Source organism: Anolis sagrei, chromosome 4 (genome assembly GCF_037176765.1).
Source record: "Anolis sagrei isolate rAnoSag1 chromosome 4, rAnoSag1.mat, whole genome shotgun sequence".
Taxonomy (NCBI): Eukaryota; Metazoa; Chordata; class Lepidosauria; order Squamata; family Dactyloidae; genus Anolis; species Anolis sagrei.
Window position 1 is genome coordinate 192194573 of NC_090024.1, and position 17918 is coordinate 192212490.

General features: G+C 40.1%; 1 protein-coding gene and 1 long non-coding RNA gene across 2 annotated transcripts; both read left to right on the plus strand.

Annotated features, from left to right (window-relative positions):
* The first annotated feature begins 383 nt into the window (after positions 1-383).
* Positions 384-5095, plus strand: LOC132773653 (small nuclear ribonucleoprotein E). The gene is made up of 5 exons (XM_060773026.2): positions 384-554; positions 2716-2742; positions 3104-3166; positions 4442-4520; positions 4818-5095. The coding sequence occupies exons 1-5, from the start codon at positions 501-503 to the stop codon at positions 4871-4873; spliced, it is 279 nt and encodes a 92-aa protein (XP_060629009.1). The 5' UTR covers positions 384-500; the 3' UTR covers positions 4874-5095.
* Positions 5096-7580: 2485 nt separating this feature from the next.
* On the plus strand, positions 7581-13231 carry LOC132773649 (uncharacterized). Its single transcript, XR_009631333.2, has 2 exons — positions 7581-10315; positions 10430-13231. It is a non-coding gene; the product is annotated as an uncharacterized lncRNA (long non-coding RNA).
* Positions 13232-17918: the final 4687 nt, after the last annotated feature.

A 17918-nucleotide genomic window follows, 5' to 3' on the forward strand; every position in this document is an offset into this window, starting at 1 on the left:
GCCAAAAGAAAGGCCGCCGAAGAGATGGGAGTCTGGCTTCGAGGTGGGGAAGAGGAGGTGTTCACCCGGGCGCATGAGGCGGAACGAGGCCCCCGAGGGAGAAGGCCGCACACGCCTCTCCTCGCCGCCGCCTTGTCTCGACTCTTCCCAAACAATGCGCGAAAGATGGAATGATGCGCCAAGACCAAATCGTACGCTAGATAACAGGCAAACCGCCCGGTGCAAAACGAAGCGTGACCGAAAACACTGCCGACTCTGCACCGAATGAAGCCCCCTCGGCACCCCCGCTGCCGCCGGGACAGAGATACCCCAGGCCGCCATCATTGTGATACAAACAAACGGCAACGTCACTTCCGTCGGAAGTGTGTGGCCTACGTCGGGAATACGTAGCTCACGTCTGCGCATGCGTGAGGCTGGAGTAGGCGGTGAGGTCCCGGTCTTGAGGAGTTTCTCGGCGGGATTACTCTCTCTCACTCTCACTCGGCACAGCTTCCGCAGGGATGGCCTACCGCGGGCAAGGGCAGAAAGTGCAGAAGGTGATGGTGCAGCCTATCGTATCCTTCGCTCGGGCGCCGACCAGACTCGGGGGAGAAGGGCCGGGCAGAAGCAGGCCAGGAGCGGCGTGGCCCTCCGGGGAACCTGTGGAGGCGGGGAAGGAGGCCCTTGTTTCTTCCCGCTCGGGTTAAGCAGGTTCAAAGCAGGCGTAGGAAAAATAGAGCAGTGCAGGAATGTTAGTGTGACTATGGCTTGGCCTTTAGACGAGGCATCCTCAAACTGCGACCCCCGGAAACCCTCACGAGCTTATTCAGTTGTCAGGAATTAGAATCACAGAGTTGGAAGAGACCTCATGGGTCATCCAGTCCAATCCCATTCGGCCAAGAAGCAGGAAATTGCATTCAAAGCACCCCCGACTGATGGCCATCCAGCCTCTCTTTAAAAGCTTCCAAAGAAGGAGCCTCCACCACACTGCTGAACGGAAGTGCTTCCTAATGTTCAGATGGAATCTCCTTTCTTGTAGTTTGAAACCATTGTTCCATTGCGTCCTATTCTCCAGGGAAGCAGAAAACAAGCTTGCTACCTCCTCACTATGACTTCCTCTCATGTATTTATATATGGCCCTCATCATGTCTCCTCTCAGCCTTCTCTTCTTCAGGCTAAACATGCTCAGCTCTTTAAGCCGCTCCTCATAGGGCTTGTTCTCCAGACCCTTGGGCCTTCAACTCCAGAATTCTGGGAGTTGAAGGCCCAAACAGCTGGAGGGCCGCAGTTTGAGGATGCCTGCTTTAGACTATGACTTTGGATGACGTGACTCATTGAAATGTATTTTTATTATACTTACATTTTAATGTTTAACTTATGTTTTAACTGATGTGGTATGTTTTAAGGCACCATGGAGGTGCAATTGTAATCTGCCTTGAGCCCCCCTCGGGGTAGAGAAAGTTTTTTGTTGTGTCAGGAATGACTTGAGAAACTGCAAGTCGCTTCTCATGTGAGAGAATTGGCCGTCTGCAAGGACGTTGCTCAGGGGACGCCCGGATGATTTGATGTTTTATCATCCTTGTGGGAGGCTTCTCTCATGTCCCCGCATGAGGAGCTGGAGCTAGTAGAGGGAGCTCATCCGCCTCTGCCTGGACTCAAACCTGCGACATGTCGGTCTTCAGTCCTGCCGGCACAGGGGTTTAACCCACTGCGCCACCGGGGGCTCCAATAAGGTAAATAAATAAATAGTTTACATTTATTATTAAAATTTGTGCACCAGCTATGCCCATATCTTGGGAAGTCTGACTTGGCCATGGCAGTCCACACTCTGGTTACATCCCGTAGATACTACTGCAACGCACTCTACGTGGGGTTGCCTTTGAAGAATGTTCGACAGGCAGCATCCAGATTGCTCACCAGAGTGGCGTTCAAGGAGCATATAATAATATTATAAATATATGTTATATGTTACATGTAATATTATTATTAATATTGCATTATAGTAGTATAGTGCAATATATAATATGAATATTGTGCTATGCTAATAATATAATATATATTGTGTACATATAACTTCTAAGCTGCTCTGAGGGGTGAGAAGGGCAGGATATACCATTAAATGTTGTAAATAAATAATAAATATCGAGTCCTTCGTGAGATGCTAGTGGGGTACAAATAAAGTTAATAATAATAGTAGTAATAATAATAGACGCATCCTGGGTTTTAGGAAAAGAATGATGACTTGGCTATGGGATAACGTTTTTGGATAGTGCAATATTGAACTGGCATAACTGTAGCAACACAAATGACAACTTCTGTAACAGGTATCATAAGCTGCCACAAACACATCCGCCGCACTTCCTCTGCATACAAACACTGTCTTTTATTATATACATAGATATGACATTTAATATTGCCATATTGAAAGCCACTCTGAGTCCCCTTTAAGGTGAGAAAGACCGGGATATAAATATAGTAAGTAAGTAAATAAATAAATCCTGAAGTAGCAGGGTGATTGCTTTTGGTGAGAATGTGTATGATTCTTATTTTTTCTACTTCGGTTTCCATGTTTGAGTTGGCATAGGTGATGGACATGGTGATTATATTAAGCTATTGAAAACAAATGTAGCATTAAAATATAGGGTAACGATGTGAAAACAGATTTCCTAAAGTGCTCTTTGAGTATGCATTTTGTTCCTTTTATGTCTGTATTTTTTCTTAAGTCACTACTCACAGAACCTCATCTTCAGATATCTACAGAACGTAAGTGAACATATCAATCTTGATTTTTACCCTTAACAATGGATTTGAACAAATTGAGCTACTGTAATCAAGATACAATACTTCATTTTATTCATGGGGATGAAAATTCTTTAAAAGCTATTTAAAATTCTTTTAATAAATATCTAAGCTTTAGTAAGCTTGTGCCATTTAATCTAAGTGATATTATTTCATGAAATTTATCTGAAGTAGAAAAATCCTGGTAAAAATATGGGAGAACACTCCATATTTTGTTGGGAGTGCTGACACATGTCTGTTTTTACTTTGCTAGGGGAAAAACCTGATTTGTGAAAACCTGTTTAGAACAAGTGTGAAAGTCATTTCTGTCCTGTTTACTTTGTAGAGGTCCAGAATTCAGGTGTGGTTGTATGAGCAAGTAAATATGCGAATAGAAGGCTGCATTATTGTGAGTACTAAAGTCTATGTCTCTTATAAAATAAAAAAGCATCTTTACACTGAAATTTTACTTGAACTATTGCATTAATTTCAAGTGAGTTTCATATTTTACCATGTTATAAAAGACAAACTAAGTGGTAAACACATTTTATATGATTCTTGGGGTTACATGGCCTTCCTTGTCCCCATCTTTTGTCATGGAGAGAAAAGAGCTGGTCTGTGATAAGTGTGGTGAGCCCAGTTCTTCCTCCAAATCAGAGAACTGGAATATAAATGGTGCCAAGCTAGATAGGTCATCAGTCTGTCTGATTCATTGTATATTTGCTAATGCCTATCCATTGTTATCTTTCCCCTGGTAAAACCTACATTACTTCATTGCTTGAAGCAGAAGGTTGGCTTGGAAGTCTGTTCAGAAATGTCTGTTGTTATAAAATGATGTTTAAATTAGCTGATATTTAACCCTGTGTAAACATATCTAGACAATTTGTAAACATCAACACTCATCTACTAGATGTTTCTGCAAACATTTAACCATGCTTACTTTGACTTTTAAGGAATTGGAAGCTAGATATTTAAACAACTTGCCTTCCCCAATATGAGCAGTCTTTAATTGGTTTTCTATTCTGGTGACTGTACATTTAAAACTCAAGTCTATCCATTCTGGGACTTAAGGCAGAGAACATAAGACATGCATAGTTCAAAACTTTCAAAATTAAGATTAAATTTTAAACAGTATTAAAGAAGAGAATTAAAACCCATTAGAATCTTTCTTTAAAAGATTTTACAAACAGTACAGTCTTGTGTCCTTTGTTGTTGTCTTGACTTTTCTGAAGACCTGCTGGCAAAAGAACTGGGCCAAAAGAACTAGGCCTTTTCAATCTGTGGCCTTCCAGGTGTTTGGGCCTTCAGTTCCCAAAAGCCCTAGCCAGCTTGTTCAGTGGTCAGGAATTCTGACAGCTGAAGTCCAAAACACCTGGAGGGCCACAGGTTGTGCAGGCTTTGTCTAAACCTTCCATGAAAAGGCTAACAATGAAGGGACCTTCCTAACTTCCCTAGAGAGCAGCCCTTAACTTGACAATGTGTGAGAGCAGCCATAGAGAAAACAATATCTTGTGATCCTAGCAACAGTGCCTGTGGAGGTGGGAGAATAGAGAAAAGCAGCTTCCCTGCACTTGGAGGAGCATTTGGAAGGGAAATTAATATGTATTTACTGACTAATAAATTACTGGAATTTCCCCCTTTCTATGTTTCCCTTAGTTTGGTTATTTTCTATTCTCACTGACAGGGATTTGATGAATATATGAATTTGGTTCTGGATGATGCAGAGGAGATTCACTCCAAGACAAAATCAAGAAAACAGCTGGGTAAGTATAATATAAGTATAATATAAGAAATATAATAAATAAGTATTATATGTTAAAAGCTATTTCCAAAGTTGGAATATAGAATCAATGAAGAGGATGACTTACTATTTGAAAAAGGAAAAAAACATGGGTGAAGAGATTGAAAGATGAAAATGGGAGAGAACAAGAGGAGCAAAGTAAGATTAGGGAGATACTGTATAGTGGGTTGTATATTTAACTAAAAACTGAATGCAAATGTTAATAGAAAATAGATCCTTTGTATCCATATAGGTCTAATGATCCTGTTTTCCATTTCAGGTCGAATCATGTTAAAAGGAGACAATATTACTCTTCTACAAAGTGTTTCTAACTAGAAGTTGCTATCCAGTGTGTTATTATTGTTATTTGAAACTTTAAACCTGCAGAAGAAAAATGTGATGGATGCTGTCACTTGCAATTTTTTCCCTTGCGATTTTGAGAAGAGAGAGGAGAATGGAGCCAGTTTCTTAATACACACTTACATAATTGGGAATAACATTTTTTTTACATTTGTGTGGACCAGTAGTTGTTTATAAATAAACATTTTTGTTAATATATCTATTTTTCTTATTGTCCCAAATAACACATGTCGAGATATTTGCTAATTCTTTTAATGACACAGAAAAACAAATTGTTTTGCCCAGGTACACTATTAGAGAAACTTCAGTTAGAACAGATGTGATGAATGTGTGACTCTTGAGAATCTTGGACTGGTGTTCACATGAATCCGAGCCATCAAAGCCAATAGTGAAACACGATGGGAATTGCAGTTGGACAGGATATGAAGGGCCACACTTTCCCTCATGCCAACTTTAGAATATATGGGTGTTTGAGATAACAAAACCAAGTAGTTATCTATGTCTGAAATGAGTAGTTTCTTGTCAGTGTTGAAAAAAAATCTAATACCCTGTGAGTTGAAGATTTTATCTATTTAATCATAATTCAGACTTATGTATCTTGATGGGGATCCATTTAACTGATTTCTGGTGGCTGAGATTTTATGAAGTGCTGTAAATGGCAACTGCGAAAAGAACTTAAATCAGGAAAAATGCAATTCATTACTTATATTCCAGACCAGTTTTTGAAAGGCAAACACATCAGTAGTTCTCCCATTGAGCTGCCTGTGGTTCCATATGTCTTTCCAAAGGTGTGCAGTTGTAGCCTGTTACAATGAGGATATCAAAATAAAGCTGAACATTTTAGTTTATTGAACAAATTTCTTTTCAGCTTTCTGAGAATTTGATTCTGAAATGTGAATATTGCTAAATATCTGAAGGAAAGTGTACACAAGAACAGAAATTAAATATAAAAATATTTTAGTAGTAGACCAAATAAAAAATCTATCCACAGATAAACCTCTCACTTCTGATTAGGTGTTCTTTAACATGTCATCTGTAAATCAGTTGCAAAAACTAACTAAAATTCAGAATGATAAAAAGAGCAGCATATTTGCTCCTCAGTTGTTTTGATGGTATCATAATTCCTGCTTTCATACTAATTTCTACAAGGAAGGAAGCGTAGGCTGATTGTATGAAACCCTTTTTGTGTTTGCACTCTCTCTATATGTACAGCTATGACATAGAAAGTTGACACTTTAGAAGTTCTTATAGTAGTCAGCCCCATTTATGACCAGCATTTTTCCCAAGACTTGAACGAGATAGCTAACACATTATAAACATTGCAATTAAAAGTATACAAAAAGTCAGCATTAAAACTTAATTCAACTATTAACCATATAAAAGACAAAACATTCTAAAAAGTTGAATAATACAATCCAAAGCAATGCAGCACTTCTATTGCTTTGAGTTTTTGCCAATCAGTAGAAGGAGAGCAAAGAAGAAGTCACCACTATAGTCTTCATATAAGAGAAGGGTCTTTCCTGTGAATCACAGGGACTGGGCAGGTTCATATTGGGGGATATGCTCTGTCAGATGGTCTGAACCACTTTAAACTACATCTCTCACCCAAGGCTGACCAGGAGGAAATGGCAACCGAAAGAAATCCATTCAAACTGCTTTAAACTACATCTCTCACCCAAGGTTGATCGGAGGGAATGGCAACCGAAGGGAATCCATTCAAACTGCTTTAAACTACATCTCTCACCTAAGGCTGACCAGGAGGGAATGGCAACCGAAGGGAATCCATTCAAACTGCGTTAAACTACATCTCTTGCCCAAGGCTGACTAGGAGGGAATAGCAACCGAAGAGAATCCATGCAAATTGCTGACACTTCATTCATTCACACATTCGCCTGCCTATTCACCCGCCCCTTTTTACACACAGTCAGTGTTTCATCACTCACACACTCGCCCACCACCTTTCAGGGACGGCACTGAAAGAGGTTAAGTGAATGAGTGGAGCATAGGCTGTGCCCAAAGAGGATATATGGGCAGAAGGGTGAGTGGATGGAGCACTCTTCTTGAAAATGGAGACAATCAGGTGAAGCTGTTTAGAGCAGCAAGACCAATGGAAGGGAAACTAGCTGCTAGCATGCTGTACATAAGGCTGGTACGTGTTTTTTTCACTGTGCACACACTCCTTTTTTCAGTCAAAATAAAAGGGATTAAAAAGTGACTACTATGCAATGAAATACAGTATATAAAAACTAAGTGGAATTATCTTATGCAGGTAGGATCATATGAAGAACACTGTTGATAAGTGGAAGATAGTTAAGCAGGCAGAAGCTCTTGCAAAAATGGAAAAGTCTTTGACAGTCTCAAGTTATTTTGACTAATTTGACCAAAGTCAAAAGTTCTATTGTGCTTCAATGCAGTAGAGGATCATTGTTTCCAACTTCTTTGGAGAGGTATGTAGGATGGCAGCTCAATTACCATAATGTTTTAAAAATAAATTGTAAAATAAGTACCTGTTCAACCTTTTCTTCCATATAACTGTTTCAAAGGGAAAAGGAGATCTAAATGAATTTTAAGTTTTGGTACAAAAGGAGTCTTGGTGATTATAAGGGAAAATGAGCAGGAGGAAGAAGAGATGAGATTCTGAGTCTTATTTTCTGGGGGGGGGGGGGTTGTTTGTTTGTTTGTTTGTTTTTGTAATAGGCCATTTAAGGAAAATGAGGTGCTTGTTACAAAATGGCATTATTATATTACCTAGAGGGGGTGTTTTATGGTTAAATAAATGTCACTGGAGTTATGATTTTGCAAATTGGTAAAGGCAGATGAATTGCATTATGGTTTGACAGTAGTCTGATCAGCAAAATTGGTCAGCCTAGTAAATGTTATTTTTAATTTCCTACAAAATATAATAAATTGGGTGAAAGTTTTGTTATTGCAAAAGAGGAAAATGTAATGAATACAGAGAGATTTTTTGTTAAAAGGAAATTGTTACAACCAATTACGGATTCTTTATCTGGAAGTGTTAACTTTTGTTAATTCCGTCTGTTTATCTAAGTTACTGATTACAGAAGACTGGAGAGATGACATCAAATCTAAACCTTTCAAGGCTGCCACAAACAATTAATTAAAACAATTTGTTTAAATTTGCAGGAATCTAAATGTAGCTACTAGGCTTGGTTGATCCAAAAAATGGTTCAAAACTTGTTTCGGATGTTGTTCGATTCAGAATTGAATTCCGATTTTTTCCCCGAAAAATCCATAACTTTCTGAAACTTTGGAATAGTGTCATTCATGGCAGACAATCATGTGTGCGCAGTGGGAAAAAAACAGTACAGGGGAAACTTCAGGGGCTCTTCCACTCCTGACCGAGGGGCTCTTAAACTCCAGGCCTGCCTCGGCTATCAATGCGGAGGAAGACAAGGAGGAGGCGATCCTCCTCTTCCTCCTCCACCTCCTCCTGTCACGTAATTCAGATTATCAAAGTAGAGGTAAAGGTTTCCCCTTGACATTCAGTCCATCCTGTCAGACTCTGGGGAGTGATGCTCATCTCCATTTCTAAGCCAAAGAGACCTGTTGTCCATAGACACTTCCAAAGTTATGTCACCAGCATGACTATATGGAGCGCCATTACATTCCCACCAGCACATCAAACTGCAAAACCGGATTCAAACTGCTAAACCGGATTCAAACTGCGGACCTACTGCATTCTGCATTATGGAGACTCATAGTTTCAAGATGCATTACATGGCAATCTATATGGGGCCTGACAGCAGATCAGGTATTCCTTCCAGGTGTTTTGGACTTCAACTCCCATCATTCCTAACATCCTCAGGCCCTTTCCTTTTCCCCCTCAGCCGCTTAAGCGGAGGAAGAGGAGGAAAAGAGTAGGAAGAAGGAGAGGAGAATGGAGAGAAAGAAAGGAAGGGGGGACTCATCCAGGTGCTTTAACACGGCTTTCCAGGACCCAGGCAGAATGCGAGGAGAAAGGAAGGAGGGGATTCATCCACTCTGCTATAACACAGCTTCCCAGGCTTGAGCCGAGGCCAGGGAAGCGAAGCGAGGAAATGCTGGATCATTTCTGACTCACTTACTGCTTCATAACAGAAATGGTGGAAAAAGCTTCAGAAGGGCAAAGGGACTTCTGGTTTCTTTAAAATCTTTGAAATAGCTTCAAAAAAGCAAATCTTTCCGAATTTATTCAAAATTACGAAGATTCCAACCGAACCTAAGCATGACTAGTCTCTACCAACTCAAAAGAATACCTGATGAAGAAATTTCCATGAACAGTTCACATATATATTGTTGTTATTTTCAAGTTTTAAAAAGTTTAAAGGGGAACAGAAAATAAACATTAAGCTAAAGGTGTCAATGAGCTTAAGCAATGCTCAGTTTAGAAACCTTTCATGGGCTTCAAGGATTTTTAATTGAGCCTTTCCCTTTGGAGTAATCTAATCTAGGTAAAGTTGATTAAAAAATAAAAATAGGGCTATGTAATAAAAATAAATCCTTAAAACCCGAGGTTCTCGGGAACTCTCTCCCATACGTCTGCTCCTCAGCTCAGCCAGCTGAGGACACCTCATGTATAAATATGTGAGGGGGAGTCATAGGAAAGAGGGGGCAAGCTTGTTTTCTGCTTCCCTGGAGGCTAGGACGCAGAGCAATGGCTTCAAACTACAGGAAAGGAGGTTCCACCTGACATGAAGAAGAACTTCCTGATTGTGAGAGCTGTTCAATAGTGGAACTCTTCCTAGGAGTGTGGCGGAGGCTCCTTTGGAGGCTTTTAAACAGAGGCTGAATGGCCATTTGTCGGGAGTGCTTTGATGGGTGAGTGGGCTTAATAACAAAAGACACTCCCCATAAATGTACAGCAGAGCAACTCAGCAGCATGAGTGTGATCCAATGCCAATAGCCCAAAGTGATAAAAGAACAAAAAGACACAGACCAATGTTATATCTTCCATAGGAGGCTTTTCTTTGTAGTAGAATAATATAGTTGCACAATTTACAATAACCAGGTTTCCACAACCCGAATAAACAAATACATAGTAGATTTATACACACAGCAGCCTCTAAACACTGGAGCTCCCCATATCAGGCTTTATTCTCATACAGAAGTTTTCCTCACACTGACAAGCCTCCTCTCACAGATGCCTCATCACACAGACTGAGAAGTTCCCTCCCTCAGGCAAAACTAACAATAACAGGCTTTGGCCTACTCACTCTCCTCAGGGCAATCCTGGCTTTGGCCCACTAACTCTTTCAGTGTTTGATTCACACTTTTGTAATCAAAAATATTCAGTTAATATTTAGTACTTATGACATGCTTTGAATGCAATTTTCCTGCTTCTTGGCAGGGGATTGGACTGGATGGCCCACAGGGTCTCTTCCAACTATGATTCTATGATTCCATGTCTCGGGCACAAAGGTAAATGAAAGCAGTATAAAGGAAAGACCTTTCTGGCAAATGTCCACAATCTTCTTAGTTGGAACGAATCCCCTCATGCACCTGAAAATTTATATAAACTATGTTTGTATTCAGATTCTAGAGTCCATGAAGATCTTGAAAAGTTTATTATGTCTCTAAGACAGAACCACCTGGAGGAGGAGGAGGAGGAGGAGGAGGAGGATGATTTTCATGAATCAAGAGGCACTGGTGCCTCTCCCCTCCTCCCCAAAAAAGTATTCCCAGTTGCTTCTAAAGTAAACTGAAGAGCTCTACACATTTTAACGCAGGTAAAAAGAAAATGTGTTACTAGCTTGTGACACAATCCCATGACATTTCCAAAATGTATGACTGTTGCTGTGATAAAGAAGGGCCTTAGTTTCACTGACTGAAAGGTCCCTGCTTTCAAGATGCTGCAGCATTCTACATGAAAATCAAATGTAATAAGTGTGCTCTGGGAATGTATAACTTTGGAAAATACACTTAAATACATTATAGGTGTAACTGAAAGAGTATTGTCATATTTTATTGACACTGTGTTTTGTTCCATTTTTGAAAAAGACGTCCAAGAGAAGAACTGCATTTCTCAGTAAGGGTAGAGAGGTGAGGAACAAACATGATCAGTCAGCATTTACTGATTGGGGAGGGGTTGTGTTCATATTCCATCCAAACGCAAGGTTGCACCCTCACTTCTTAAAACCCTCCTACCAGACATACTTGTTCATGTCCAGCGTAATTCCCATCTGTGCTGGAATTGCACTAGATCCAGATCCCTTTGTTTGGCTTTCTCGCCCATAGTTTTAGAGCAGTTACTGTTATGTTAGTTTTTATGAGGGTGGAGCTTAGGAAAACCCTTTCTGGTTTGTGTCAGCCATTTTGTTAGTCCTTTTGTCTGAGGAAAAGGGAGCCATTTTGTGTCACTTAGTTGGCCACATCCCCTTTTGCCTGAGGAAAAAAGAGCCGTTTGTGACAGTTGGTTGGCCACGCCCCTTTTCTGAGGTAAAGGAGACATTTTATAGTATAGACCACCAGAGAATTCTTGAGATAGGGCGTGTCTTCAGTCAGTCCCAGAGATTCAGGATTGCACAGTCATTTCAAATCAATTTAACATAACCAGTTGTGCTTACCATCAATAACTATAAACAGTAGTTTTAACATAATCAGTTGTGCTTACCATTAATAACTACAAGCAGTATTTTGAACATAACCAGTTATCATCAACCAGCTACTACATAACCCGTACTTCCATCTATTAGTTAAACAACAAATGGTTATCGCCTTGAGTTTTGAGTGCCTCAGAAGCCCCATAGACCATAGACTGAGCAAGGAGAAACTGTTTTTCCCTCACAGCTATTGCTTGGAAAGCAGATACAGCTAAGAATACAGTGGCATTCCCTTAAAACATAATTAAATGGTTCACATTAAAACAACATTTAAAACCATCTGATAACCATGTAAAAGCACAGAAAAAAAAAAAAAACAGGACGGGCAGACCCCTTCACTCTGAACTAAAAGTCCCATATTTCAGAAGGCAAAACCATGCCTGAACCAGAAAAAGCTTTTTTTTCTGCAAGTTGAAGAACTGGGAGGCAGTCAGTCAGCCTGTTAAATAGCAATCCTTGCACTCAAAACTACATCATGGAAAAAGGCAACACCATTTGTTATTTGGTAAAGTTGCAAGAGCTATCTCCTTGAGATGACAGACTTTTAAGCAAATGATTAAAAGTCTGTGTGTGTTTTACATGCCATTTAAATATTTCTTGGACCCCACTGAAACTCTACTGCGAAAGCAAAGAAGACTGGCTGACTGAATTTCTGCTTTGCCTTTTTGGTACTATTGGTCTACCACCTCACAACGCTGGATGTCTCCCTTGGTGTAAAAAATCCCTAAGGGGATTTAAAAAAACCCAAACAACTGACAGCTGAATAGATGAATAAAAGGCATGGCCCGACTTTCCAGCCCAAAATGTTGCAGCGCCGGATGTCCTGCGCCGCCATCTTGAGGACAGGAAATGGGGCTTCTTCCTCCCAGAAGCCCCCTGGGCGGCGGGAAAGTTTCCTGCCGTGTGGCCGGCTGACCAATGGAGATCTGGCCCTCCCTACAGCTGGCAGGGCCGGGGCTGGCCTCTCCCTATTTAAGGCTGCCCGAGGCCCTCCAGCAGGCACTGTGCCTGCTTTGACTTTTCCATCCCACCCACCCTGCATGTCAGGGTTTTTTTGTTTATTATTATTATTATTATTATTATTATTATTATTATTATTCTGGTTTACTTGTTATTGTTAGCTCATTCTTGCTAGTTTTGTTTATTTATATGTCACAACTCCGTGTTGGCGTGTGGCATGGCCCCTGGATCTGGATGGTTTATCTCCCCTTAGCGCCCCATATCCTTTAACAGTTAGGATATGGGCCTAGTGAAGCCCCGACCGCCATTTTAGATTAGGGAAACAGGGAGACGTCATCTTAGGTTAAGTTTTCTTAGAGGGGACATGTCCTTGTTAAGGAAGAAATGGCCAGGATTGGTTAGAATAGGGGGCAAAGCCTAATATTCAGCTAAAGAAAAAAAGTTACCTTTTTGAATTCTGAGGCTTGAGTTTTTGCAGTTGGGTTTTGACAGTTGGAGTTTGGGGATAGGAGTTAGGAATTGAAAAGGGAAAAGAAGGAAGTTTAGCTTGTGATAAATTCTTAATAGTTGCTTCAAGGAAGAACTATTGGTGTAAACAGACCCTGGAGAATTGGGCTGTTTTTATTGGAGAATCTGCTTAGCGGAATAATAAGAGTTTCCCAGTTTAAAGGTTTTGACTGGAACCTGTAATTCAAGCACTGAACTACTTCTGAAACCATTACGCATCTGTAATTTGAACCTGTTAAATAAACGTTTTGTTATAGTTAACTCTTTACCACAGCCTGTGTGTGAATGTCATTGATATTTAAACCCTCTGAGGAAAATAAACCCCATAGTAACACAGAAGAGTGTTACTAAGTATCCTCTCAGCCTGAATATTAGAAAAGGTGGCAGCATAACCCAATTGAAGAAACAGTTACAAAACCTCAGTTTAGACGTTATTCAGATATATATATACACAGCTATATCCTCCCCTAATTTATCAGTCTCCCTCCTGTGAGTTCCTTATAAGTGTTGGTAGCTTGTGGGATTCACTAATTTTAAAATTCCCTGTTCCTTCTCCCTGAAAAAAGTAGTTCTTTGGGTATAGAGCCATTATAATTGGTTTGCTGCGGTGTGGATCGTATAACCCCTCACTCCAGTCCATTTTAAGACAATCCTGAGGTGAATTCTAACCAAAATTTGACATCTGAAAATTACCTCAGAGAAAGAGCTACCACTGGTGCCATTTTGAAAGCAACAAGTAACAATGGCACCTCCCAAGGCAAAGAAGATTACTTCTGAGGAAGCAGAAAAGGAGATATAGAATCAGTTGAGGAAACTGAAACACAAGTAGAGGGGAGTAGTCAAGAACAGATAGCTACCTCTTTGGCACTTGAAAAGCTTAAAATGGAAATGAAAATGAAGGAACTTGAGCTTCGAAGGGGGGTGGAAAGAGAAAAGATACAAAGAGAGGTTCAGAGAGAAGGAATGCAGGCTGAACAGAGAGAAAAGGAAAGAATGGCTGAGATGGAAAGAGAAAAGATACAAAGAGATGTTGAGAGAGAGAGAGAATGCAGGCTGAACAGAGGGAGAAAGAAATAATGGCTGAGATAGAGAGGGAAAGAATGGAGATGGAAAGAGAAAGGCAACATTTGAAACATGAGGAGAGAATGGCAGAACTGTAACTGAGAAAGAGGGAACAAAACCAAAATACTGACACCACTATGCAAAAAGATTTGAAGAACTTTCCTCGTTATTTGAGGGGGGATTGCGTGGAATCGTTTTTGGCTAGCTTCGAATGAGCTTGCCATGATTTTGAGGTACCTGAATCCAAAATGATGGTGTACCTGAGGCCACTGATTTGTGGGGAGCTCAGTGAGGTGTACGCTGATCTCAGGGAGTCAGAAAGTGCAGAGTACTCTATATTTAAAGAGAGGGTTAAGTTTGACACCTGAGCAGAGTAGAAAAACGTTCAGGGAAGTCAAACGGAAAGCTGGAGAAACCTTCTCACAATTGGGAAGCAGACTGGAAAAAGCTCTAGATCGTTGGTTAGAGGGGAGTAAAACGATCACTTTCGAAGATCTAAGACATTTGATTTGTATGGAACAGTTTCACCAGCTGATCCCCATACAAATGAGGTGGTTCGTTAAGGAGAAGATTAAACAAGTGGCAGAACTGGCAGCTTGGTTGGATGAAATGGAGGCAGACTGGAATTTCAGTCATACCTCAGTAGCCATCAAAAAGTCAAAAGAATGGGTTCCGAAGGAGAAAACTGACAGGGAGAGTGAAAACCCAGTCAGAAGGGACGCAATTTCTGGGATTGCCACGGGGAAATTTTTCTGTTATTTCTGTCACCAAGAGGGACATAAAAGAACTGCTTGCCCAAAATTAAATAACCAGAAAAGGCCAATCACACCACCTAGAGAAGTAAACGTGGTGAAGCAAGTACCATCACCAAAAGAAAGCCACACTCCACCCTTACAGGAAGAACCTGTGAGCATTATGAGAGTAAGGAGTGTTGGAAAAAAGATTAATAAAGATTATCTGGAGGTGATAAAATTTAAAGATCAAGAATTGTTGGGATTTAGAGACACTGGGTCAGATGTGTCTTTAATATGGCCAGAGCTTGTCAAAGAAGAACAGCTACTTCCAGGCCAAAAGTACATAGTGAAAGAAATTTATGGCCCTGAATTTGAAGTACCTGTCGTAGAAATCCCAATAGTATATAAACAATACTCTGGAAAATGGAGGATGGGAGTTTTGAATGATCTTGAAGTTCCAGTGTTGTTGGGGAGTGATTTGGCAGATCATTGTCGCCATGTCAACATGTTTACTAGAAGCCAAGATAAACTGGAAGGGAAGTCTGAATACAATGTTACCAGTGAGCGGCCCTCTAGATGACAAGCAGAGAGTGACAGCACCGATATTCCCTTTTGTTTAGCCAGGCAGCCTGATGAACCTGTAAAAACCCTGATAGAAGAAGTTATGGAAACAGTTGAACCAGAACAAAGAGAGGCTGAGGGAGAAAAACTAAAAAAGGCTGTGGAGTGGCACCAAGGGGGTAAAAACTAGGCCGAGACTTCACACTTACCTTTTAACTAGGAGGTTTGATAAGAGAAATGCAAACGGTTACTTAAAAACATAGTAAAACCATCTTCAAAAATAAATAAATAAATAAATAAAAGGGTCCAGGATTAGTAAAGGTATTGTGTATAGTATGAATAATTGTTTATATGCATGACTGTATTGTACTTAACATGTTTCTTTGCAGGAATGTATTTATTGTATGTAATGTATTTTATGACATGAAATGTAATGTTGATTTTGCAAAATCTTTTACTGCAGAGCTATTTCTGATTTTATGCCAATTGCTTATTGAAAATGTGGTATAAATGTATTTTACCATATTGTAGTGTTACTGCAGGGTAAGAAAATGGTTTAGCTTAGGAACTTAGTTAGTTTATAGGGAAAGATAGACCTTTGCTGCAGAAGAGGTATGGAATCCTCTTCATTCCGCAAAAGTTCTTAGGCCAGGGAGGGATGTGGTGAACCCCTTACATTTAACAGTTAGGATATGGGCCTAGCGAAGCTTCGGTGGCCATTTTAGATTAGGGAAACAGGGAGACGTCATCTTAGGTTAGGTTTTCTTAGAGGGGGCGTGTCCTTGTTAAGGAAGAAAAGAGTAGATGGTCAGGATTGGTTAGAATAGGGGGGCGGAGCCTAATATTAAGATAAAGAAAAAAGGTACCTTTTTGAATTCTGAGGCTTGAGTTTGGCAGTTGGGTTTTGACAGTTAGTGTTTGGGGATAGCAGTTAGGAATTGAAAAGGGAAAAAGAAGAAAGTTTAGCTTGTGATAAATTCTTAACAGTTGCTTCAAGGAAGAACTATTGGTGTAAACAGACCCTGGATAATTGGGCTGTTTGTATTGAGAATCTGTTTAGTGGGATAATAAGAGTTTCATAGGTTTAAAGGTTTTGACTGGAACCTGTGATTCAAGCACTGAACTACGTCTGAAACCATTACGCATCTGTAATTTGAACCTGTTAAATAAACGTTTTGTTATAGTTAACTCTTTACCACAGCCTGTGTGTGAATGTCATTGATATTTAAACCCTCTGAGGAAAATAAACCCCATAGTAACACAGAAGAGTGTTACTAAGTATCCTCTCAGCCTGAATATTAGAAAAGGTGGCAGCATAACCCAATTGAAGAAACAGTTACAAAACCTCAGTTTAGACGTCATTCAGACATATACATACACAGTTATATCCTCCCTAATTTATCAGTCTCCCTCCTGTGAGTTCCTTATAAGTGTTGGTAGCTTGTGGGATTTCACTAATTTTAAAATTCCCTTTTCCTCCTTCTCCCAGAAAAAAGTAGTTCCTTGGTATGAGTTCTTTATACACCACATCCCCCCTTACAACCAATCCCTCCCTTATAACTTACTTCTCTGAAGTGAGGTTTGGAGAAACTCAATAATATACTGTAACTTAGCCCCTTCTACACTGCCATATAATCCACATCAAAACAGATAATCCACATTATCTGCTTTGAAATGGATAATATGAGTCTACACTGCCATATTTATTTATTTATTTATTTATTTATTTATTTATTTACAGTATTTATATTCTGCCCTTCTCACCCCAAAGGGAACTAAGGGAGAATCACAGAACATACATATGCATCATACATTCAATGCCATTTTATACACAACTGGACAGACAATTATACATAGATAAGGTGTAGACATATCAGCTTTCCCATTTTTTCCGGCATCTGGGAAGGTGTTGTGCTCGATTCCAGCCATGGTGTGTGTGTGCTGTCGCTCCATCTACCAGCCAAAGAGCTATTGTGTAATTTCATTGTTTGGATTGTATTCTCGGCATTCCTTCTGGATGACTCAGAATAACTCCCCCTGGCTTTTTGATGAGAGGTATTCATCTAATCCCATTTTTGCTTTCAAACCGCTATGTGGGTGGAAGCTGGGCTAAGGCCAGGCTCTTTGAACAAGCAGCCTTTTGACTGACAAGATTGACTAGAGCTGGAACCTGTGGTGCTAAAGCCGGCCCATATATTCTGGTTCAAAGCAGATGATCTGGATTTTATATGGCAATGTGGAAGGGCCCACAATCTAAACACTGTTGCATGAAATAGTTACATATTCTTTCCACTTTTTCCTGTCATCTCTAGACTGCTATTCTTCTTGTTTTGGTGTAAGATTTTAAACTAACAATTGGTATTGCTCCTCATAGTCCGTATAGACCCAAACACTCAAAAACCTTTATAAATAACACATATAATGACAGCAAAATAGTGAGCCAAGCAGTTTTGTGAATATGTATCAGTAACATGACCATTATGCAGAGACAAAATTTCATCCAAATATGCATAAACGCTTCAAAGAAGGAGATTTATGACAGCTCTAGGATCTAAGTGTGATCTACACATTAAAAACATGACAATAAAAAATCTTACT